This window comes from Protopterus annectens, chromosome 9.part0 (assembly GCF_019279795.1).
Source record: "Protopterus annectens isolate FY-2018-M chromosome 9.part0, PAN1.0, whole genome shotgun sequence".
Taxonomy (NCBI): Eukaryota; Metazoa; Chordata; order Ceratodontiformes; family Protopteridae; genus Protopterus; species Protopterus annectens.
In genome coordinates, this window is record NC_056743.1 from 1399992375 (window position 1) to 1400019465 (window position 27091).

A 27091-nucleotide genomic window follows, 5' to 3' on the forward strand; every position below is an offset into this window, starting at 1 on the left:
TATTTATAATTACAAATTTTATTTATTAGTGGTTTTTGACTATAATATTTAGTTTATTATATATATTTATTAATATATACTTATCAATTTTAATATGGGTAATGATGTATTTATTAATGTATATTTAAATGATTTATATATATGTATATTTATTTATATATTTAGGGTATGATACAACACATGAATATTACACGTTATTTGTAAATTTGTTAATTGTGGACAGGTTTTGGACAGATACATAGGTATTTGTTTTTACTACTGTTCAGTCATGGAAGATACGCTTTTATGATTTAATATTTAAATACATAGTTGCACTATAAGATATTATACAAATGGGTTTTATGCATATATACAGTTCTGAAATGGTTTTTATAGTTTTAATACATAACAATCTACATCAACTGCTTTTTAATTTCATGAAGCACTCTTTTAATCTAAGTATAAATTTGTTTATATATATTTGGTTTTTTATATATATATTTGTTTAAGCAATATGGATTATAATACATCTTATACAATGTGTATAAAAAGCAAAGTAAGCTGGAGTATAAGAATCAACTAGTGAATATAATGAGTTCTACCTGTTGGTAACAATGAAGTTATTATTCAATTTATTAATTAATCAACAGTGTATTTAAGGCGACTGACTATGTAGAACAATGGATTCTGATGAAGTTTTTATGATTAATATGAAAGCGCGCTCAATCCCAGTTCGTTTCTTGTAGCTGTGTAACTTGTAACTGTGTCGTTATTTGTTTATTAAACATTCTGTCCTTACAACGAGTGGTTTATACATTTATGGAACTACAATTTGTGCTGGGTGCCTAAGTGTATTTGGTTTTCGAGTCCTTATCGGAGGGTAGCCCTTCATTGTAAAGCAAGCGGAGGTGTTTTTGACTTTACATTGTGGAATTTGTGGAGAAGAAGTGGTGGATAGTGTTAAATGGTGTAGGTACTCTTAAATGGACCAGCTCAGTCTACTAAAACATAATACAGAAAATAATTATATTTCCATCTAATGCCTGAAACCTGTCTGATTAAGACAACCACTGTAAATATGTAAATGGCAACTAAGAATTTTTTTATCTACTGCCCTGCTATACATAGCCTGGTAGGCACATCAGCTATAACTTGCTTGTTCTCAAAACTATTTTGTACAATATTTTCACATTATATTAAGGATGTAGCACTTTACTCTGATTTTACAACTGAATGTTAATTTGATACAGTTTTATGGTCCTGCTTTCTGTTATGGACCTGGAAATTCATTTGTGTAAATATGTGGATTTTCTATGAATGTGTTGTTCTGTGTCATCTTATTGTATTATTTTTTATTGTAAACTATAGATACAATTCATAAACTTTGTGTGCCGTGGAGGAGGATAGGTACACCATCAAATGGTGAACCAAAGTCTGTTCTGATTCATAAAAGTTGCAGAGCAATGCTATGGGACATTGTGTCCTATCTTAGCCAAACACACAGGCATTGTACTCCATGTGCAGAGTACATATGCAAGTCACTGTCTCCCTGAATGTATGCTTTTCATAAAAAAATAGTTTTCAGAGTAATGGCTGGCCTTAACTGGGTAATCCATGAGAATCAAACCACATGTTATCTGATGGTTGTGCCCTCTTCCCTGCTAATATTGCTAATATGTTGTTCAGCTGATAGACCAAAGCAATATATTAGCACTGTTAAAATAAAAAAGGAAAGAAAAGCTCTGTTCCACAGTAGGAACAACCCTACAACAGCAACAGCTTCCTTTATGATGCAAGCAAAGCTGCTATTACACCTAAACTTGTCCTGCCTATTTCCAGTGATGTCAGTGATCTCACACATCATATTTCTTCATTAATATAATATGGTCAGTTAGTAATGAAACTCAGTTCTCTAACATGCCTAGGGAGGGAACGCTTTTATGAATCACTCCTATTCAAAGACAACGGATCATAGAACCATACATAGGTATTCTGATGCACTTTCTCAGTATGTGCCCCCCTCAACTATTAAGTTGAAGCCCAAGGAAAAAAGCTCTCCTTTAACAACTGTAGCAAACTGATTGCTACAAATTTAATAAGCAGCTTGCCACAGTTAAACAACACAAGACACTAAAATGCTTCAGCCCTAACTGTAAATCCAGTATTGGCATTCATTTCTGAATACTGGTTCTATAGTACTGCCCATTCAACATCTGCTGACTGTGCCCCTAACACTCCTATATTGAACTGCCACTGTTGTGCTGTGTAGTGTTGTCATGCTGCATGACACTGTCACACATCCCAAGCCCAGGACCACCTAGTGCACCATGGGTAGTCGACATGCTTGTGCACCATTCAAGAACATGGGATGGCAGTTGTACACTAGCATCCATCACCTTGGTACTTTTTTATAAATTGGGGTAGTGGGCACTGGAGAACAAGCTATACTTCTCAAGATGCTTGTACACATCTGCATAATGTGTATAGTAATACCAAAACCCACTGTTTGATTGTACAGTGTGCCAATTTATTGTAAACTTTCAGTAACTGTTGTAGCTATAATTGCCAGATTCATACCTGACAAGTGTCCCTGAACGAGTGCACTTGTTAAATATAAATAAATAAATAATCACATTAGTGCCATTTTATGTAACTGCACTTGTATTCTCTTTTGTGACTACTTTTTAGAGTAACATTGGATGTTTACTATGTGTTTACTACTAATACAGTCATTTGGAATATTTATAAAGGATTCTGAGGTTCAAATGTATGCAAGTCCAGAATCTTATATAAATAAACAAATTAAAAATGAATGTTCTGCTACTGGCATATTACCAAGCTGCAGGACATGCCACAGGCAGATTGTTTCATACTGATTTTGTTGTATCTCTACACTATTATAATTTACTATGCTATTGAAACTTTGCAGCTAAATTGATATTACTTTACTGAACTTTATTCGTTGCAAGGGATTGATGGATTTATTTTACTCACTGAATTTGTTTTGTTTATTAGGCTAATGTGTCTTCTGAAAGAGAGAGAATTATTGCTGAATTTGACCAGCTGTATACATTTCTAAATTATGAGAAAAGAGCTCTACTCATGAAACTTGAAGAAGAAGAAAAGCAACTTCTTGAAACTGTGGAGAAAAACATACAAATGCTTTCTGAGCAAATCTCATCTCTGCATAATTTTACTGATGATATTGAGAAACAATTGAATCTGCCAAATACTGCATTTCTAAAGGTAAACTGGCTTATATGAAAACAGTATAGTGATTGAAAGGGTTCTGCCTTAGTTAAGGAAATCTTAACTGATATTATACTTAAAAAACAAAAAAATGAGATAATAACTACTGATGCAAATAACGTCCATCAAAAATTAAGGTTGGGATAAATTCTAAAGTGTGACTGTATATTTGTACTTTCTGCAGCCAAAGAGACCATAACTTTCACAGATTCCCAACAATCTACAGGTAGTGATTTTCTACTCTTAGAATGTAAATGGCAAGGAGACAAAAAGATCATATGGATTTTTATTTTCAGGCATCACTAAACTATCGTGCACTTATTTGTTTGTTTGCTTACTTTGTCTTGTACACATGAGAAAACAAGCATGCTTTCTCTGAAAGAGTCAAACAGAGAAGGAAGAAACAGTGCAGTGTGAATATTAGAGCAGAAGACACTATAGAAAAATGCTTTACAAAAGCAGTTGAACAATTGTCCTTCAAAAATTCAGACCTCAGAACTCTGTGAGACAGCATTATGTGTCATGACATATAAACAGCTGAGACAGAGGAGATAGGGCAAGGAGAACATTGCAGAGAGGAGCAGTAGAGGGTTACATAATTTGTTTTACACCTCTGCCCTGGGCAGCATCTGAAAATAGAACAACTTATTCTGAAGTACTAAACAGCAAAGAAGAGAGGGAGAGAGAATTGAGAAATACTTGGAGTTAAAAACATTGACTGTCAGCAATGAAGAGTGCAGAGTTTCCTACTCCTTATGTAGGTTATTTGTTCACTTATTCGTGGGTTGACAGCTGGATAAGTGGGCTGACCGTATGTAATTTTTTGAACCACAATACTGGATAGATAATATCTACATATACACAAACAGGTTACAAAGGATGTGTAGCACAGATACATGATGTATACATAGATATGTGCACAACAAATCCCAGGATCATAGTATCATAGGAGGTTACTAGGCTATCGACCCGGAGGTCATTTCAAGCCTAGCAGTTTCATTCCAATGTAATACCATAGATACTCAAGTCAATACCCAGGATTGTATTTAGTAATGACTGCTCATGTCCAGGAGGGTTGTGGACACTATCCCCGGTAAGAATTCATGGTGTCCCATCCACTCATCCAGGTTCCTTTTGAACAGTGTGATAGAGGTGTCGTGCTTCATATAAAATGTCAGTCTATTCCAAACACATAGCAGTCACTGTGACACAAATCTGTCCCTCCAGCACATCCTATTCAAGTTGCAGGCCATATTTAGATCCCTGGAATGGGTAGCTCTAGTCCAGACTGATTTATGGATGTGCAGTAAATTCATTAGATTTGGGTCAGAGATTGATCTGTAAGCCAGCCATAAGTCTTCCCCCTAAGAAGTCTGTAAGATGCTGAGTAAAGTGACAGGGACTTTAGTCAGTCTGTGTAAGGCACGTGCTGGAGTCCCTTGATTTTCTTAGTCAGAAACTTCTGAGGTCTCTCCAATTTCTGCAGGTGCTTTGTATGGTACACATCGAAAGAGATGTTATAGTCAATTATGTGCCTTATTAGTGACAAGTACAGAGGGGTTATAACCTCCTTTGCTCTAAAGGTGATGCCTTTGCTAATCAAGTGTGCTAGGTAGAAACTTTTCCTTACTACAGTAAACACATGGTGATCAAAGTTAAGGTTGCAGTCTACTTGTGATCCCAGATCTCTTACCACATCGTAGGTACATAGGATATTGTTGTTAATTTGATAGTGTGAAGGGACATTCCCCGGGATTCATGAAGCTTGGCGCAAGGCTGGCGTTAGGCTTGCGCCAACCGTGCAGCATGTAGATGGCACAGTAGCAGCAAATGCATATTAATGAAGGTGCGCTGTCGCCACAGCCACGTGCATAGGAAACGAGCGCGAGTGCATAGGGAGTGTCGAAGTGCTGCATGGAGGTGTGGAAATGTCAGCTGTCGACGTGCAACCAAAAATGCTTGCATATAACAATTTGTCTGCAATAGTAATCACACCTGTCAGTGTCCGTGGATACGGAAACGTATGCAAAGCATGCAAGACAATTCTTGCAAACACAAAATTAAGAAGCAAACACAAATGCACAGTAGGGAATATCGAGTCTCCATCCCTCGAACAAATGACAGTGAAAACCATGTGCCCGTATTCTAATGCAGTGTAGATAGTTATACCAAGTGGAAGTGAAACGCAACATGTTAGCACGTCGCCAATAGCTACGTCTAGCCCAATGGTCAGGGTTACCAGCTGTCTCACATTGTGAGGGATAGTACACAGCTGGGCAGATGTGTCCATACCAAAACCATTATAAATGTAAATATCTAGCGACCGTAGGACAGAATTATATCCCACAACGTATGTAATAGTCACATACAATAGGTATGTCCGTATGTAACATACCACATGTGACAAGAAATAGAATAAGCAAGAAAACAAAACAGAAGGAGCATATAAACTGCTACAACAATAAGCTAACATGTAGGCAGAAAGGAAAAGTATTATCCGTAGTGCTGACCGTGGGTATGTGTTGTCCTGTAAAATCAGATATGTGTCTGGAATATATCCCATCCTGGACATATGAAAAGGTGGCACCCTACCAATGGTCAGAGCAGTCGGCCAAAATCCGCCCATATGCGGTCCAAGCCGTACTTGTCAGGATGTGTCACAGTTGAACGGGTATTACCCGGGTGTACCAACCATGTCATGAAACTTAAGTATGGGCGTGTACCTATGTGCATGATGTACAGCATGTGCCAGGTGAAACATGCCAGGGTAGTCCACACAACCATACAGGTACCTGACATATGTAGTGTATGCAATGTGTTCCCCTGACAGTGTCATGGGCCATCAACCAAAGAAGTGATGGATGGAGTGTCAGGAATATGTGTGTGGGGGGGATGGTAATGGTATAATCCATAAAGGCAAGACTGTGTTGGATGCAGAATAGGTGAACTGGAGGTGTATGAGGGAGCAGCGGGTGAATCCGAAAGAAACACAAAGAATAAGTATACACATCTGCAATACAACCTGACAGGCCATACTGTAGAACACAATCACACAAACATATGAATATTAAAATGTGCGATACAAATGTACAGAAACGTCACCAGCACATACCCACAGAATGGTCTGGATGGAATCAGCTTATTCAAATGCAACACACCTGGATGCATAATTGAATACCCATCATCCCCTCCGTAGCACACAACCCACCCCCATACCTGAACGTCCACCAAATCCAGCCATACTCGGCCTACTAGCTTGGCGCAGCCATATCTAAACATAGTGACTACTACTCATATGTAGTAGGCAGTGTCACCCTAGGCAGTTTCAGGATTGCAAAGTATGTATCCCTTGCATGTAAAACCCCATCACATTTTCGTAAAGCCAAAAGAATGGACGGTATTGCTCTTGTTCAATTTTTGGATATCCCTCATGGGATAAGTAACCTGTGTAAATATCAGACTGGGTATCAGGACACGATGTCCAGTCCTGTAGACATCCGGACACAAGTTGAATGTGCTGTAGTGATGCATGAGACTGTCCAGCCCTAGACAGTCATGCAGAACTTACTACCCAGGATCAAACACCTGCCCGTGACACACGTTTCCCCACATGAATAATCGAGGGAATATATTGTACACATTCGCATAGTGGCACTTGGAAATAGGGTGATTAAGGCGCTGATGTAAACAGGGTACCTCCTGACCCACTGTGTGAGGGACAGTCACTGTTTGGGTAGATGTGTCCTGACCATCAGTGATACAATGGCAAATGTCCTGTGATTGTAGGGTATAACTATGTACCATACTGCATGTAATAGTTGCCTAAAGCAGTCATGTCTGGATATAAAATACATAATTCGTCCAAGAAACAGACTAAGCAATGAAAGTGCTAAAGAAATAGGCTCTCATCTAGGAAAATAATGAATGTTCTAAACCCTGCACTGACAGTGGGTATGTGTTGGCCTAAACAATCTGGTGTGTCCAGAATATATCCCATCCTGTACATATGAAAATATGGCAACCCTACCAATGGTCAGAGCACAATAACTGGCCAGCCTCTGAATCATTCACAAAGCCAGGGACCTTTGGAGGAAAGGTGTTGAATGAGGATGACTAATGACAACAATTAAGAGTAATAGACGCATTTAACTGCAGAAAATAAGTAGTAATACATATGTCTCCAAATCTGTCAACACGTTCCAAGTTAATAGTACTAATGTTGTAGAAGTGTCCGTGATTATCCCTGATTTGTCATTGCCTTGTCCCTGTCACTGTTGAAATTAGTCCCCGAGTATCACAGAGGTCCGTACACATATGTACACCAACCAACTGTCACATTTGTTGACAGGACTATTGCATACCTGTAGTGAATTCATAAGTGATATCCAGAATAATATTCATTGTATATGTGAATGAATTACATAGTCAAATGTGAAGGGAAACACCAGTGGAAACACCCTCCCATCCTGTATCATGTAGTGGAACCACCCCCCACCCTATATTATGTAGTGCCGACCTAATAATATGGTCAGAGGTGCCCAAACCCCTGCGTCTGTAAACACAGGTAGAATGTTAAATTCAGGACCAACTCTGTCCATGTGCTACGTCTGACATTTGAACAGGTACAGGGCAGTGCTGGTCACCAGTCGGACAAGCCTAAACCCGGACCAGCACATGAACACCCTGACAATCAAATACACATATGTGCCAGGACTATAAGTGTTGGAGTTCTGAATATCCTTGGAGTGAGTAGACATGCAGCATGGGTCCAGAGCAGTAGGGAATAGGGAATGTTGTATGTGTAGTACTGCGGTTTTCCCAGCAGGAGAATGGATGCCTGCTGTGTAAGTAAAGCGGTGAGGTGTATGTTAGGGTAGCTATGAGCCATGGGTATACATATAAATGAAGCAGAACACCAATAGTGTAGTGGTTAGAGCATCCGCCTAACGTAAATGCATTCCCAGTTCAAGTATGACTATAGCACATATCACTTTCTTGTGTAATGAATGCCTCTGTGCTGTAAAGCCAACATTTAAACACATAAAGGTGAACATGTGATTTGCATGGGGATGTTAACCGGATTCCATCAACCAAAGTGGAACTGTCATAATGAATAAGGCACACCTAAGCACAAAGACGTGGCAGTAAACATATGTAACTCACAATAAGGATATGCAAGTGCGCCTGCGCGTGTGTAAGCAGCTCCCAGCATAAGAAATTGATGTTGTTTTGTTCAGATGTAACTTATATATGTATATATAGCTATATAGATGTGTGTATAGATATATATCCACAGATATAAAATAAAGAAATACATGAAAAGAAATAACAATTAAATATACATATATATATAGAATGAACGCCGAAAGGAGAAAGCATGCACACGGGTTGTGAAGGGAATCTAGAGCAACTAAGGTATTATACAGTGCTTGCAGTGTATGTCAGATAAAGCTGCCCAAGAGTGAGCAGAGCTCCGCTATTCACACCAGAGGCAGGGTCATACCAGTGGGCATAATATCGTTGCACAGACGGAATGTATTACATGTTGTGACCACCTACACATGTAACCGGCAAATGGCCGTAATCCATAACACCAGGAAAGGCACATATGTGTAAATAATACACAAGGCGGTACAAAATGTGTGTAGGGCCCCTAACGCTCTGGAGAGGGCAATGTGTAAAGGTGTGTCATGGCTGCGACATCATGTGGCTAATGGCTGTTACACGTGGAAACTCAACACGGGTGGGTTGGTGGAACTATGGCTATGCCATTATGGATACAGGTGTGCCAGGGTTGGTTGCACCGGTTCCAATGGAGCGGTCCGTGTAGGTCAGCTGGTACATAGAAGCGATTCTCAGCTAGAGCGTCTTCTGCATGGAGACATGTGTGAATGGGTGTACCATTGTTGAAGGTTGTGCGTCAGGGCTGGCAACTATGCACATAAACGTCTATCAGCCAATCAGTAGCAGACCGGAGTTCCACAGTGGCAACCCCTAACCAGGAAAAGCCGAAAGACACAACAATATGCAAACATCAATATGTTGACGTACATTCTCTGTAACACATGCACTCCATTTATTGACATAAATAATAGGAATGTGCACAAACACAAATACAGTAGCAGGTCTACTAGGCTGTGTAGACGAGGAATAGGTCAAATGACACTGTATCACAACACACTTATCAGTGGTACGCCACACTTGAACAAAGTGCGACATCTGTCCGCTGTATAAAGTGCTATATACCGATTACAAGTTAACCGGAGTAAAGTGTCGGTGTCATAATGACTAAGGCAATAGTATGCTGTTGAAGCAGAGATAAAACCCAATATGCATAAGTGTGTTTCTACGGGAAATGTATTGGTCAACGGACACACAGATGTGTATATATATATATATATATATATATATATATATATATATATATCTATATCTATATATATATATATATATATATATATATATATATATATATATATATATATATACACATACATACATGCATACATACACGCACATATACAAATATATATATATATATATATATATATATATATATATATATATATATATATATATATATATATATATATATATATATATATATATATATATATATATATATATACATATATATATATATATATATATATATATATATATATATATATATATATACATACAACATTTATTGATATATACACATATACACAAATGAAAAAAGGAGGGGGAGTATCAATATTCGTCGAAGATACCCACATCTCCAGGTTGGTGGCACAGCACAAAGCATCAGAGACTATCCATGTGCAACTAACTGCCTTCTAGTTTATAGCCTGCTACAGACCACCCTCCCAAACCCAGGAACCCCACTCGGCCTTCCTGAGAACACTGGAAAATATGAAGGTCTCTCCAAACACCATTATACTGGGCGACTTCAACTACCCAAACATAGACTGGGAGCATTACTCTAGCTCCAACACCCTAGCCCAAAGGTTCCTAGTATTTATAAACTCAAATGCTATGGAACAACTTGTTACCACTCCCACAAGAGGGGAAAACATACTGGACCTGATCATCACCAACATGGGGACTCTATGCTCCAGACCAGAAGTGTATCCCTCACTGGTAAGATCAGACCATAAACTAATCTCACTGGATATTCACATCCTGACTCCACCCCCTGCCCTGAAATCCACAGTGAAAAACTTCTCTAAAGCAAATTTCACACTCCTCAAAACTGAGGTGGAATCCTTCAAAGACTCCGGGCCTGTGGAAAATACGGCCCAGATCGCAGAATCCTTTATAAATGCATTCTATGAACACCTTCAGGAATGCATGGATCATGCAATCCCAAATAAAACCAAGACCCAATCCTCCAAAGGCAGACGTCCTGTCTGGTGGACCCCAGCCATAAACAAACTATACAATAGAAGGAGGAAGCTACTACATGATAGAGTAAAATCCCAAAAAGGGAAGGCATCTCTGATCAGTATTAGCAAAAAACTACGGGCACTCATAAAATCGTCTAAGACCAGCTTCGAGAGAAAAATTGCACAGGGCACTAAGGATAATCACAAGGCTTTCTTTAGTTATGTTAGGAACCTGGGTGGGAATTCCCAGATATGCTCAGAATTAGTCCAAAATGACAAAAAATACACCGAACCCACAGACATTGCCAACATCCTAGCTGACAGGTTCAGTGCAAACTTCTCACCCCCCCCTCCCCACCAAATGGGAAAATATCTATCCCAGCAGAGTGCTGCCCCCCTGACATCTCATATGCTCAGGTAAGAGCTGCCCTCTCCAAAGCAAAAAACACAGCATCAATGGGACCAGACGGTGTCCCGGGCTGCATCCTACATGAACTCCAAGAAGAGCTAAACCCAAACTTAAAACTACTGTTCAATCTCAGCCTTACTACAGGATATGTACCCAAAGAGTGGCGTACAGCAACAGTGGTCCCTCTCCACAAAGGTGGTGACTCAACGGATCCTGGAAACTATCGCCCCATAAGCCTAACTAGCTTGGTCTGCAAAGCTATGGAAAGGATCATCATGGACCTCATAAATAAAGATATTGGGGACCTACAGACACTGGATCTTACCCAGTTCAGCTTTGTTAAGGGAAGATCCTGCCTCTTAAACCTGGTTGATTTCTTTGAAACAGTCACCAAGGCCATTGACGAGGGGAAGGTGGTCCACACAGCCTACCTGGACCTCGCAAAAGCCTTCGATACAATACCCCACTCGGGCATTATAGATAAGCTCACCAGCTTAAATATAAACCCCTATATCACTAGATGGGTTGCAAACTGGCTCAAGGACAGAACCCACATGGTTAGAATTGCTGGAGCCATGTCAGACTCCAAACCAGTTACAAGTGGCATCCCACAAGGCTCAGTCCTGGGACCTCTCTTGTTCGGTATATATTTCTCGGAGGTACAGGCCAACACAGAAGGACTGTGGCTGACCAAGTTCGCAGATGACTGCAAACTGGGTGCCATAATCATCTCTCCAGCCGACACAAGCATCCTCCAAAAGGGCCTCATAGAAACAGACAACTGGTGCAAGAGCCATGGCCTCAAGCTAAACGCCAAAAAGTGTATCGTCATCCCCTTTGGCAAAAACAAAGTGCCCACAAATTACCACATAGGTGGTAATCCATTAAGTAAAGAAGAAGTAATTAGGGACCTGGGGACCCAAGTTGATAGCAATCTCTCATTTGACAACCACGTGGCCAAAGTGGTTAGAAAAACATTTTATATAGCCCGCCTAATCATGAAGGGATTCACATCTAGATCAGGGGAGGTCATCGTGCCTCTTTACTCATCCCTCATCTGGCCCATAATTGAGTACAATGCCCCTGGAAAGACCCCAAAAGTACCTCACCAAGAGGATCAAAGGGCTCAAACCAATGCCATATGCTGCCCGGTTAAAGAAACCCCAGCTCTACTCAGTGGCATATCGCCTGCTCAGAGGCGATCTGTGCCTGACGTATAAAGCCATGTCCAACCCGGAATTAATGGACCTGCTGCACCTCAGAAAATCCAAATCCCATCGAACTACGTGCTCAAGAGACTTGAACCTCAGCACTGAAATAAGTAGGACATGCTGGAGGGACAGATTCATAACCCAGAGGCTCCCTTCACTCTGGAATAAAATCCCAGTCCAGGTTAGGCAGAGTCCCTCATTGACTCACTTCAAGAGGAATCTTGATGAGTGGATGGAGATCATAGGTTTACCCCAGGTATCACTTCTGTGTCACTGTTAGACAGAGGCACAGTATACTAACCTCGAAAAAGGGCATAGCAAAATTAATTTAAAATGGGTGGTGAAAGCCAAACACACTCTGGCTAGGCTTATAAATGCCCTAGGGCAGATAGCCTAGTATGAACCTATGAACCTATATGTCATTGTAGATATACACATGTACATAACTAGTTTACTGTACAGCAAGCAACTACGGGTAACATATGTTCAGACTGGGCATATGTTACTGGGAGGTCCAATAAACAAACGTTTACCCCCACACCGCTCATCTAGGCCAGTGAGACATACAGACACACAATAAAGGTAAATACACCGCTGCTTTCCAAACCACCAGCAGGAAAGTACCAGTGGGAGAGATCTGCAAGGTCTACAATTTAAACATGGATAATGGGGTCTCTTGCGGGACACCAAATATTCACTATACAAGCAGCCTATGGTCATTGAGGTGAGCAGGATGTAGCTGTACACGGAACATTAGGTTGTGCAAGTGTGATAACACATGGGTTGACAAGATGTGCGACATGTGTCCCGAGATGGGGAGAGTGGGCAGTGTGTAGGCGTGTGTTCACACACCAGCTGCGCTCACAATAAGTATGAGTCATGAGTGCTGTAGAGGGGTGTCAGGTAGGTGAATCATGGGTATGCAATAATGGGCCTATGTGTGCAGGTGTTGGTTGGCAGAGATGTAGTAGGCACGCCCAGCGGAAGTAATTAATATGCCTATGTGGGCATTGCTGATGCTCACAACTCCCAAACATGAAGAGCATATCTACTGGGTAGTCTGTAAGCCTTTTGGGGAACACATAGGGATTATATCAGTGCCCTGTACCCAATCATCATGGACGTCCGTGATTACGAATCAGAATCCAACACAGTCCTAACTAAACCCTGCCAGAACTAATGATATTAGGTCAACAGATGGTGGCATAGACGTAATGCCTGACAGCATATCTCTCTCTTGATATATATATATATATATATATATATATAGACATATATATCCATACATATACAGACACAGAAATATAAATATAATATCATATATATATTCATATATATATATATATATATATATATATATATATATATATATATATATATATTATGTTACTGTAGATATACAGACCAGGCATATGCTACTGGGAGGTCCAAGAAACAAATGTTGCCTTCCCACACTGCCCAGCTAGACCGGTCAGACATACAGACATGCAATAAAGGTAAATACACCGCTGCTTTCAAAACCACCAGCAGGAAAGTACCAGTGGGAGAGATCTGCAAGGTCTACACTTTAAACATGGATAATGGGGTCCCTTGCGGGACACCAAAAATTCACTTTACGTGTGAACCTGTGGTTACTGATGCGAGCAGGATGTAGCTGTACACGGAACAGTAGGTTGTGCAAGTGTAATAACACATGGGTTGGCAAGACGTATGACATGTGTCCCGAGACGGGGAGAGGGGGTAGTGTGTAGGGGTGTGTTCATACACCAGCTGCGCTCACAGTAAGTATGAGTCATGAGTGCTGTAGAGGGGTGTCAGGTAGGTGAATCATGGGTATGCAATAATGTGCCTACATGTGCAGGTGTCGGTTGGCAGAGATGTAGTAGGCATGCCCAGCGGAAGTAATTAATATGCCTATGTGGGCATTGCTGACGCTCATAACTCCCAAACATGAAGAGCATATCTACTGGGTAGTCCGTAAGCCATTTGGGGAACACATAGAGATTATATCAGTGCCCTGTACCCAATGATCATGGACGTCCATGATTACGAATCGGAATCCAACACAGTCCTAACTAAACCCCGCCAGAACTAGTGATATTAGGTCAACAGATGAAGGAATAGATGTAATGCCTGACAGCATATCTCTACACACACACACACATATATATATATATATATATATATATATATATATATATATACATGGGTCTACTTTACTTACCCGACACGCTATTCACCGACACTCTGTTGACCGAGACCTAATGACCGACAGTACGAAATACCGACACTGTAACACGCCAACGATCGTAATCCCGACAATTGCACTTAACAGCAAATCATGTCATACTCAGCATTACTCTATCAGTATACCATACATCTACAGGGAAGTAGCCTACCATGATCAGTATTTGTGAGCATTTCACAAATACTGATCATGGTAGGCTACTTCCCTGTAGATGTACGGTACACTTATACTGCGTGTTACAGTGTCGGTATTTCGTACTGTCGGTCGTTAGGTCTCGGTCAACGGAGTGTCGGTGAATAGCGTGTCGGGTAAGTAAAGTAGACCCATATACATATATATCCATACATGGACAGACATAGAAATATAAATATAACATCATATGTATATATATATATATATATATATATATATATATATATATGTTACTGTAGATATACAGACCGGGCATATGCTACTGGGAGGTCCAAGAAACAAATGTTGTCCTCCCACACCGCCCAGCTTGGCCAGTCAGACATACAGACACGCACTAAAGGTGAATACACCGCTGCTTTCAAAAACACCGGCAGGAAAGTACCAGTGTGAGAGCTCTGCAAGATCTACACTTTAAACATGGATAACGGGGTCCCTTGCGGGACACCAATAATTCACTTTACATATGAACCCGTGGTAATCCGGATGTAGCTGTACACGGAACAGTAGGTTGTGCAAGTCTGATAACACATTGTTTGACAGAATGTACGACATGTGTCCCGAGATGGGGAGTGTGTGCAGTGTGTAGGGGTGTATTCATACCACAGCTGCACTCACAGCAAGTATGAGTCATGAGTGCTATAGAGAGGTGTCAGGTAGGGGAATCATGGGTATGCCATAATGTGCATAAGTGTGCAGGTGTTGGTTGGCAGAGATGTATTAGGCACACCTTGTGGAAGTAATTAATATTCCTATGTGGGCATAGCAGACGCGTATACCTCCCACACCTGAAGAGCACATCTACTGGATAGTCCATAAATCATTGTGGGAACACATAGGGACTATAACAGTGCCTTGTACCCAATTAGCATGGACATCCATGACTACAAATCAGAATGTAACACAGTCCTAACTAAACACTTCCAGAACTAGTACGTTTAGGTGGACAGGTGGTGGAATACACGTAATGATTAATAAATACATGTATGAGTCATGTACAGCATGTACCTCGACAAATGTGAATGAATACATATGCCCTGTGACTGTCAATGTGTCAGGTTAATAGAACCAGTCATCCAAATGTGTCCCCCAGGATGTTATGCAGTGTCCCTGATACAAGTGTTCATTCTCCCCCATTCGTATGTGAGGTCTGCTAGTGATGGAAAGCACATATTCCGCTGACCACCATAGGTAGATGATAGTATAATAGTGTGGGGTTACCACCTGTCCGCCTTTGTGAGGGACACTCTACTCTGGACAGTTGTGTCCTGCAAAATGAATGTTACGGCACATGGCCTGTGATATCAGAAAAAGAGGTTATATATTGTGTGTAGTGGTGTCATAAAATGATATTGTTGTATCTGAAACAGGTACATGTTATAGGAAACAGTAGTAGCAACTATAATGCTAGAAGAATAACCTTAACATATGCAAGCCGGTGAAGTAGTCAGTATGCTACTGGCTGTGGGTATGTGTTGCCCTGCCAAATGTGACAGCTCAACATATAGGTCCTATAGGGCTGCCACCTTTCCAAATGGCCAAAGTGGGAGCTGCTCTGTAGAAATATCAGACGTACCAGGTCAGAACATACCTACAGCCATGCATAGTACAGACAAATACATAGTCGCACAAATCAAAGCCTAGTCAAGCAGCAGTCAGGTTGCTTATGCTACTTCACATAACATATAGACGTGTCATGTATACAATAACCATTACATGCAACTATTATGGACACGTAGAATATAATATTGTCCTGTAATCGGAACATTAGCTATGGCAACAGTATTGTCGCATGACACATATGCCTAATGAGGGACTTTCCCAGGCAAAGTGGGAAAGGTGTTATGCCTAGAATGTGTACAATCTAAAAGGTGGAAATCCTACAATAACTATGCGGTAGCATGACCCGGCTGAGAGATGCATTTCCCAAAACACATTCACATGTCAGCATTGCAGAGTATTGGTTCCCATGTATCAGCCAGATGGGAGCAGATTGTATGAGGAAGACGCATATCATATGACAACGTCACTGGACAGGCCGCCGAGTCCGTACAGTCGAATGCCTGCCGTCGCATAATGTTTAGCCATACTCGATACTGTAATCATGTATTCCGATGTAATAGGCATCACAAAGGATCACGCCCACCCAGCATGAGTGACAAATGGAAGCACCAATGTCGATGCACGTGCAAGTGAGTGAGCGAGCGGGTGTACGAGTGTTTGTTTACCAGTATGCGAGTATTGCACTGTTAAAGAAATGTGGAGTCTAAACAAGTATAAGGAGCTGTAACCAGAGGTCAGCAGTGCTTAAAAATGTGCAAGCCCACACACAAATGCTCCCACCGGATGGAATGTGCCTTACCCACTCCGTATCCAAAGGCGTCGTTCTGGACGAAAACAAGGAGCCGTCCTTTGCACGTGTTGGTAGCAATACCCTGCACACACACAGCTCATGTGAATTGCCAATACACCATGGCATATATACAGACAACAGACAGTACCACACACATACCATACAGCACAGACATCCAACAGTATAGCAAGGTACTGGCAGATATGTCCGGACCACTGGTGTTTGTAGACCTGGCCGATGTCCTTCAAGGATGCATCTGCAGTCATAACATATGGGTTGTCCTGCCTCAGGCAGCCCTTCGGTCGGCCAGATTCCAAAGTCTGGGTCTGGCCTTGGCTGATGTCGCACTTTCCCTGACGTCAGAGCGTCTGGGGTATAAAAGCATCAGCCGACGCCATTTTCCTCAGTCTTTCTTGCCGCGCGGTGCCCGAAGCAGAAGCTGTTCGCAAGTGCCGGTCGGTCAGATCCAGAGATTTCAGCTACCGAAGACTTCGAAAAAAGCTAAGTACCCCATTGGGGACTCTTTCTTGCCTCAGCCGATGTCAGACAAAGTAAATAATTGTTTAACTTGTGGGAAACAAATACCTCATAAGGATTTCCATTCTTACTGCCTTCCTTGCTTAGGCCCAGACCACGACGTATCGGCCTGTTTAGCCTGTGCCTCCTTCAACCGACGAACTCTTAGACGTCGGTCGGAGTTTGCAGAGGAGTTTTTTGGAGCTGCTTTTGCTTATAAAATGCCATCGAAGACTCCGACTTCGCATATGGTCAAAACACGCAAGGAAAAGGACCGACACTCGAGGCCCGCGGTTTCGGCTGAAATCACGGCTAGGCCTACCGCGAGTGTCTCGGTTTTGGCTGAAACCGAATCCTCGGCAATTCCTTCTTCTGAAACCATACTTCCGACCACCGAGGCCCGAGAGGCCCTGGCGGAGTCAGCTTCAGAACTTCCTACCGAAGCTAGTGTTCAGGATTTGTCCGACACCTTACCTTTGGACATTTCTACCCCTACACGTGGGGCTGCTAGGCCCCCAGCTTCTATGTCCATTAAGGCCTTCTCTAGGGCTAAAGCTGCCAAACTTTCAAAAGCCTTACCTGCCAAATCTACCCCCCTAAGGCCTTCCTCTAGTTTTCAGATCCTCAGCCTGGCTGAGGACCTTATCTCCTTAATAAGGGGTTCACAACCTCACCCAGACAGGGCCTCTCATCCCCCTCCAGACAAAAGGCCCAGGACTGACCCCTCTGAACCACACTCCTCAGATGATTCCACGGATGGATCTGAGTTGTCAGACCACCAGGAAGGGGCTTACTCGCCTTATGAGGATTCAGATGCAGAGGAATCTATCCCTTCGGCCTCCCCTCCTGAAGAGTTTTCTTTTGGGGAGACTTTACACTCCATGAGAGAGCACTTTCAATGGCAAGGTCAGGATTTCTCTGATTCTAGAAAAAGATTACGGACCTTTTTGCATTTGCCTCAGCATAGGCCCTTAGCTATACCTCCTGTTCTAAATGTAATTGATGATGTGTACAATGATGTCAGTACAGCCCCTGACACTGTTCCTCCGGCCCCTGCCAAACCTGACAGATATTACAGGGTCCCGGATTCTCATTTCCATCTGTATAAAGCCCATTCTGCAGACCCAGAAACTATTTCTCAGGGCCCTAAAGGGGTTGCAGCCGCTACTGCCAAAAATCCCCTACCCTCTGAGAGAGAGTCTAGAGCTTTAGAGAGATTGGGTAAGAAGGTGTATACATCTGCAACTCTTTCTGTCAGGGCATTAAACTGTCAATTCCATATGATACAGTACCAAGAGTATTTGTTAGAGGAACTGAATAAGAAACTTTCTTCTCCAGAACCCCTAGACCGTAAATCACTTCAGGATTTGGTACATAACTCACAGCAGGTTAGTAACCATTTCTTAAAATGTGGCTATGATGCACTGGAGGCTTCATTTAGATCAGCTATGACTGGGGCAATTATTCGTAGGCATGCCTGGCTGAAGGAGCAGTCTTTGCCAGACCATGTCAAAGCTAAACTCCTCGATGCTCCAATGGAGAAACAAAATTTATTTGGCTCCCCTGCTCAGGAGATCCTGAAAAAGGTTGAAGAAAAAGCAAAATCTGTGCAAACAGTTAAAGATTTCCTGCAAGTTCAACCACCGAGATTCAGCAGAAACTGGCCTACAAAGAATTGGTCCTTTCCAGACTCAAACAGAGCCCAGAGAGGCAGGAACAGGCGCTCTAGAGGCAGAGGTCAATCGAAGGGCTCCTACAGAGGCCGTCAGTGGCAGCCTGCCAACCAGAGGAGTAGTGCAACAGCTACAACAACAACCACTACTACAGGACAGACTCAATGACTTGACTCTGATCTGCCTACTAGGGATCAACTGGAAGCACCCTTGGGTGGAAAGCTGGCTTTATTCTCAAAAAACTGGCATTATATTACAAAGGATACATGGACATTGCAAATAATAGACAAAGGATACAGGTTTCACTTCCACACTTTGCCAAAAAGAAGCGGAATGCCAAACCTACCACCAAATCAGAAGGCAGAGGCTTTAAAACAAATCAGCAATTTACTTCACATGAAAGCTATAGAAAAGGTACCATGTTCAGAACAAGGCCAAGGATTTTACTCCAGACTATTCCTTGTACCAAGAAAAGAAAATCAATGGAGGCCTATTCTCGACCTGTCCACACTCAACACTTATCTCATTGTGCCAAAATTCTAAATGCTGACCCTACAGCAACTTCTTCCCATGTTGGGCAAGGGGTCTTGGCTGGTGACTCTAGATCTCAAGGAGGCATACCTGCACGTCCCTATCTGACCAAGTTGCAGAAGACACCTCAGATTTCTTGCAGGATCAGAGCATTATCAATTCTCAGCATTGCCCTTTGGCTTATCTACTGCGCCCAGAGTATTCACGAAATGCCTGGCATCAGTAGTGCACATTGCAGACTACAGGGAATTCAAATTTATCCATACCTGGACGACTGCCTAATACAAGTGGACAACAAGAAGAAATTGTTAAAGGACTTGGCCTATGCCATACACCTGTTACAGGCCTTGGGATACACAGTCAACATCCAAAAGTCAAGACTAGTACCATCCCAAAGGATCACCTTTTTGGGTGCACATCTGGACACAAACACCCAAATGGCCTTTCTCACAGAAGAAAAGCAAAAACAACTTCCAGATTACTTCATGATTTTGGCAAGACAAACTCAGCTTACTGCAAGGAAAATCCTGCAGGCCCTGGGTTACATGGCATCCTGCATAATTCTAATCCCACATGCCAGACTACATATGAGGAAATTGCAATGGTACCTAAGGAGTGTATGGTCTCAACACAGTCACAGTTTAGAAACCATGATACCAATCATGCCATGCCTGCAAAAGGAATTCCTGTGGTGGGCTCAGGTATGCCAGTCCAACAGAGGGTTGCCTTTCAACAAACCAAAAACAAGGCAGACCATCACCACAGACGCCTCGGACCAAGGATGGGGAGCACACATGGAGGGCAAATGCATCCAAGGCCTATGGCCTCAAGGGCAGCTAAGCATGCACATAAACCAAAAGGAAATGCTGGCAGTGAGGCATGCAATCGAGGCATTCAAGCCCTTCCTCCAACAAGGACATCTGTTAATAAGGACAGACAACACCACGGTCATGTGGTACATAAACAAACAGGGAGGCACACATTCTTACCCACTATGCCGGATGGCTATGAACCTGTGGGACTTATGCCTGAATCTCAATATCCAACTACAGGCCCAATTCGTGCCAGGGAAAGACAATGCACTGGCGGACAGCCTAAGCAGGACTACTATGGATGCGCACGAATGGATGCTGCACCCAGACATCTTCAAACTAATAACAAAGACATGGGGGATGCCGGATATAGATCTGTTCGCCTCCCCACTCAACCATCAACTGAAGACATTCTGCTCAAGGACATACCACCCACAAGCTTGGAGGGTGGACTCTCTCTCTTTCAGCTGGGAAGCCCTAACAGTGTATGCCTTCCCACCTCTCCCATTGATGCACAAGGTTCTACTGAAAATCAGGGAGGAACAGCCAAAAGTGATACTAATAGCTCCGGACTGGCCAAGACAACACTGGTATCCACTATTGAGAAGCATGTCTCAGGCAAAATCATGGCCTCTCCCGCTATGGCCTCTTCTTCTAACGCAGAACAATTCCAAGACCCTGCATCCCAACTTGAAAAGATTACAGCTAACTGCCTGGAAAATCCCTTAAATCCCAATCAAACAATTTTATCTCAGAGGGTGAAGGACATTATCCTGGAGGCTCGCAGGCCTTCCACAAGGAAGACATACTCAGCTAAATGGAAGAGATTTCTCACTTGGAGCACATCAAAGGGCACAGATGTCACAGTGGCAAACCTAGCACATATCCTAGAATATTTAGCAGAATTGTTCCACAATGGCCTGTCCTATTCTTCCATTAAGATTCATGCTTCAGCAATTTCAGCAGAATACAATGTGGACCCACCATTCTTCTCACACCCTCTCCTCAGACAATTTCTGAGAGGGATCAAAAATGTTAAACCTCCAATAAGACCACCTCTACCTGCCTGGGATCTCAACTTTGTGCTGGAAAAACTGACACTACCTCCTTTTGAACCAGCAGCATCAGCGGATCTACAGTTTCTATCTTGGAAAACTGCATTCCTTCTGGCAATCACTTCAGCAAGAAGAGTATCTGAGTTACAAGCATTAATGGCAGTGCAGCCTTTTCTTATTTTCCACCAGGATAGAGTGTCACTAAGAACCAATCCTACTTTTATGCCAAAGGTGGTTTCTAGGGTATCCTTGAACCAAGCTATTCACTTGCCTACATTCTTCCCTAATCCGTAGAATAAAGGGGAAAAACTTTTGCACACCCGGGATATACACAGACAACTACGCTACTACTTGGACAGAACAAAAACTAGCAGAAAAACTGACCAACTTTTTGTAGCATATGCAACTGGGGTGCAAGGAAGAGCAATTTCCAAACAGACAATTTCAAAATGGATAGGAAATTGCATTCGCTTTTGCTACTCCTTTCATGGAAAGACAGTTCCTGAAAATATCAGGCCTCACTCCTCAAGGGTCACGGCCACCACTACAGCCTTCCTACGGGGGGTGGCTACCAAGGACATTTTAGAAGCTGCTACGTGGACCTCCGTGCATACATTTGCCAAGCATTACAATCTACCTTTATACTCTAGATCCAGAGCAGGGTTTGCAACTGCAGTCCTGCAGGGGATCTTAACTACACCATCCTTTTCTTAGTACCTCCACCCCCAGATTGGCTATGGTATTCTACCCATATGTTATGACTGCAGATGCATCCTTGAAGGACATAGTACAGTTTTGTACCTACCATAAATGTAGATGTCCGATAGGTATGCATCTGCAGTCAGGATTACCCTCCCTCCTTCCCCTCTGTGGTATTCCTAGGGTGCTTACCCCTCTTTTAGCTAGCTGGGGGAATCTGTTATGGTGTATTTGTTTGTTCATACATGTATATAATTGCAATTGTTTGGAACTTTCAGCATTTATCCAAATTTAGCCTTCCTACAGGGCACCTGGCATCTGGGGCAAGAAAAACTGAGGAAAATGGCGTCGGCTGATGCTTTTATACCCCAGACTCTCTGACGTCGGGGAAAGTGCGACATTAGCCGAGGCCAGACCCAGACTTTGGAATCCGGCCGACCGAAGGGCTGCCTGAGGCATACCTATCGGACATCTACATTTATGGTAGGTACAAAACTGTACTTTCTGTGTTTCAGTGTGTGAGCATGCCCAGTACGACTGTTACACATGTTGTCGACTGACATTACCGTCATACCGTCATGTGTTTGAGCATGCCCAGTATGGTCAACTGGATCACATGTGTCACATGTCCATATAGTCAGTACTGTGGTGCCGACCCCTGCGTTGTACACTAACAAGTGGCATGCTGTATCAGCAGGGTAGCTAATGGTCATGTGGCATTGACTGTTGCTACATTTTTGCACAGCATGAGGGGACGTTCAACTGCATCCACAGTCCTACACAGCACCGGGGGTGGCGCACCTGACCCTCACATGTGTACGTTGGAAGGGGGGCGCAGCTGACAGTTGTACACATTTGCGACTACTGTACTGATATGCCAGGTACTACATTTCAGTGTGTGTACCCACCTAAATTGCTGGTTGGAGGGATACCAGTGTACATTGGATCCTAGCTTGAATTAACCAGCATAGTGGTTTCAGACGTCCTAGCCTTCACAACCTGCATCCAACTGCCTGGCCTGCTGTAGTCTGTGTGTGTGTTTGTGGGGGTTGGGGTCATCCATTGTGCATCTCCAGAGGCCATTGTATAGCATTTCCCTGTAGTGGTCTACACCTGTCCAGCTGTATGAGACTTGTGTAGGTTGTATGGACAGACATGATGTTCAGACATGATGTTCAGCCCATAACCTGCAGTGGGTTAGGACACCCTATGTACTACTGGCTACTATTGTGACCCCAGTTTGTGCTACAGATGTCATGGTGCCACTATGGACATGCACTGTCTGCTGCCCTAACAGTCGGCCACCAAATTCCCTTGTATGCTCACATCCATACCATAGCTACAGGTAAATACACATTCTAATGCAACTGCCAATTGGTAGGTTGATTGACTTACCTTGGGGGTGTTCCAGAGTTGAGGATGGTGCTGGAGGGTCACCTATGTTGGATGCACACAGTGCACTCCCTGTACATGGCTGAGCACAGGTAGTGTCATGTTTGGCATCCCTTGTACTGTCTGTGCGAGTCAGAGAGGGTGAGATTCCCTGGGTACCTACTGTGTCAGTTCATATGCCATGTGTTGCCTTCTTGCCAAGGGCAGGTCATACTGTGCATGCCTCCTTTCGCCGACTGGGTCCAGCTCAGGTAGTTCCTCCTCCAAGAGACACTGTGACTGTACAGGCCTTGGCATTGGTGGGGGGCTGTGTGGCCCTGCCCCATGCTGTTCCTGCTGCAACTGTTACCGCAGGATCAGATTGTGTAGCATAGCACATACCATAGCAATTTGTGTGCATGTAGCTGGTGAATACTGCAAGGCTCCATTGGATGTGTCCAGACACCAGAGCTGTGACCTCAGCATCCCAAACACATGCTCAATGATATGTTTTGCCTGTGCGTGTGCCTCAGAATGGTGTAGTTGTTCAGGTGTGTGGTTACCCAGCATTCCCCACTATGTGACTGTAGGGGATGTCCATATTGCCAAAGGTGTGGTACATCTGCATCAGATGCCACATATCGGAATTGTCATAGCTTCCAGGTCAGACAGCACACACATTCAGTTTAATGCCCTGTCCATCGCATACGGCCTAGCTGTTGGAGGGTATGCCCCTGCAGTGACTGTAGGCCCTACCCTGCTCACTGGGTGATGCTTTGATTTGTACGTGTGTGCAGGATATAGCACCCAGTACCCCAGGGTAGTCAGCCATTTGGTGGGAGAGACACATATTGCTGGCCAAAAAAAGCACGTGTGTTGAGGACATGTACGTGTTCACTGGCACGTGGTGACATGGCATCTGTGAACTGGTGCAATACTCTGGATACAGATGCCTGTGAGATCCCCAAGATATCCCCAGTTGTGCATTGGGAGGTACCTGTGGCTAGTATACCTAGGCCAACACATACCTTGGTATCCACTGGGATGGGTTTCCCTTGGCCTGTTCGATGTGTCAGGTGTGCCCGGTGCAGTTCACCAAGCTGCTGTAGGAGGTGTCTGTCCACCCCATAGCGCTCCACTATCCCCAGCCTATGTAGCCCCTGGTAGGTTATCCTGGGTCTGTAAAGTGTTCTGTCACCTCACTAAGGGTTGTTCGGCAGCTTTCACATCCTCACCACCCTGAGCCTCTTGCACATGTTGGTCCATGTTGCCTGCTGCAGCCCTTCTCATTTGGTTGGATTGTGTCGAAAAATGTCCCCGCATGTATACACCGGTGGTGTAGAGTGTGGGAGAAACCTGTGTGTATGGTGCCTGGTCACTTTACCATAGTGTTCATGGGTGGCCTGGCCATGTAATCTGCTGATTGTGCTAATTATCACCTGTCTATGCAGCCTGTTCACCTTGACTACTCCACTACTGCTGTTGTCTCTCCCAATGTCACCAGGCAGGTATAGACACACCCCTAGCTTAGGCGTGCTAAGGCAGGAGCAATCCCGAGGCACAGGGTTCCAATGTACGTACAGTATGCCTAAAACCCCTCCCATGCCTTCACCTATACTCCAGTCCTGCACCCGGCTATCTACACACATACACTGTTGGGATCTGCATCACACCCTGGGGATAAACGGGATTCACTATTGTCGTCCTCATTTGCATAATATTGTCTTCTCATGCATAGTCATATGACCCATACTGATCCTCCAAATTAATAACCACTGTTTACTGTCACTCAGATCCGCACACAATTGGCTAAAGGTGACGTACTATCACCGTATTCGATGTCCCTTGTTCTTCCCATCAACAAAATAATCGGTCTCTACATGACCAGAACCCAGGACCCTGTACACCACAGACAAAGTGCTTTACCACTAAGCCATGGCAGATATGCATACATCCGAAGTGATCATGTACAGATTTTCCAGCACAGACATTCAGTAGTGCTAATGTCCACATATATATATCTACATATAAATATATATATATATATATATATATATATATATATATATATATATATATATATATATATATATAAAATCTATATATATATATATATATATATATCTGTATAAATATATACACACACACACACATACACACACACACACACACACATATACATATACATATGCACACACAGATGTAGATATTGAATTTACATCACAACAGCGGACCACATGACACCAAAGCATTAGACAAGAATGAAAGGGAAACCACATGTGCCACCTGCATTATGTAGTGGTGTTACTATCAAGGCAAGTGTGTTACTTTGCATCACATGGGTCAGATGGTAGTAAGGGTAAGAGTAGGGCTGCTGACATTTACCCACCAGACCTATTGGCAAATGTATGTGTATGTGTTGACAGTCCAGTCTCTTGGCCGATTATGACATTTGTGGACACTATATAGGAACGCAACAAAACACACTCAACACATCCTGGAGCTAGCCACTCACAGATACCAACACATAGGAAACATCTGCCAAACACACACACCTGTCATGACTTGGAATTAAACACCTATCTGTCTTTTCTATCACACTACAGTATTATGCAGTTACAGAACGCACTACCGAGATTACTGGAACACAGCACTCCCAGAGGCATACTTCTGGGTGGGTGACATCATCAGCAAAGGCAAAGACGCCAATAGGGAATGTATGGAGAGTGAGCAGTCTAAAAGCATTACTCTGTCCCCACGGAGCTGAAAACACACACACACACACACACACACACACACACACACACACACACACACACTTGCCAGGGCTGGGATTTGAACATCCACCTAATTACTTTATCACACTACAGCATTACGCAGTTACAGAATGTGCAACCGAGATTACTGGAATACAGCACTCCCAGAGGCATACTTCTAGGTGGATGACATCATCAGCAAAGGCAAAGACGCCGATAGGAAATGTATGGGGAGTGAGCAGTCTAAAAGCATTACTCTGTCCCCAGGCAGCTGGAAACAAACACACACACACACTTGGGAAGGCTGGGATTCGAACATACACCTAACTGCCTTATCACACTACAACATTACGCAGTTACAGAAAGCACTACTGAGATTACTGGAACACAGCACTCCCACAGGCATGCATCTAGGTAGATGACATCATCAAGAATGGAACAAATGCCGATAGGGATTGTATGGAGTGTGAGCAGTCTAAAAGCATATTACTGTCCCAAGGCAGACGGAGACAAACACAGGGAAGTGGTGTGAGTGGTACAACTGCCTATCTACGGAGCACTATTACAACATTACATAGATACGAGACGCGCCACAGACAGTACACCTTTCAAGACAGTCAACCAGTTTGTTCAATGTAGGAATCCATCCTGACATGGGTTATGGACATCT

General features: G+C 43.1%; 1 protein-coding gene across 2 annotated transcripts in view; it reads left to right on the forward strand.

Annotated features, from left to right (window-relative positions):
- Nucleotides 1-27091, forward strand: part of LOC122812092 (E3 ubiquitin-protein ligase TRIM39-like) — a 225689-nt gene that overhangs the window by 118300 nt on the left and 80298 nt on the right. For both annotated transcript variants that reach the window (XM_044084366.1, XM_044084367.1), the window contains one exon: nt 2995-3225. In XM_044084366.1, the coding sequence (XP_043940301.1) occupies nt 2995-3225 (231 nt within the window). The remainder of the gene's footprint in view (nt 1-2994; nt 3226-27091) is intronic.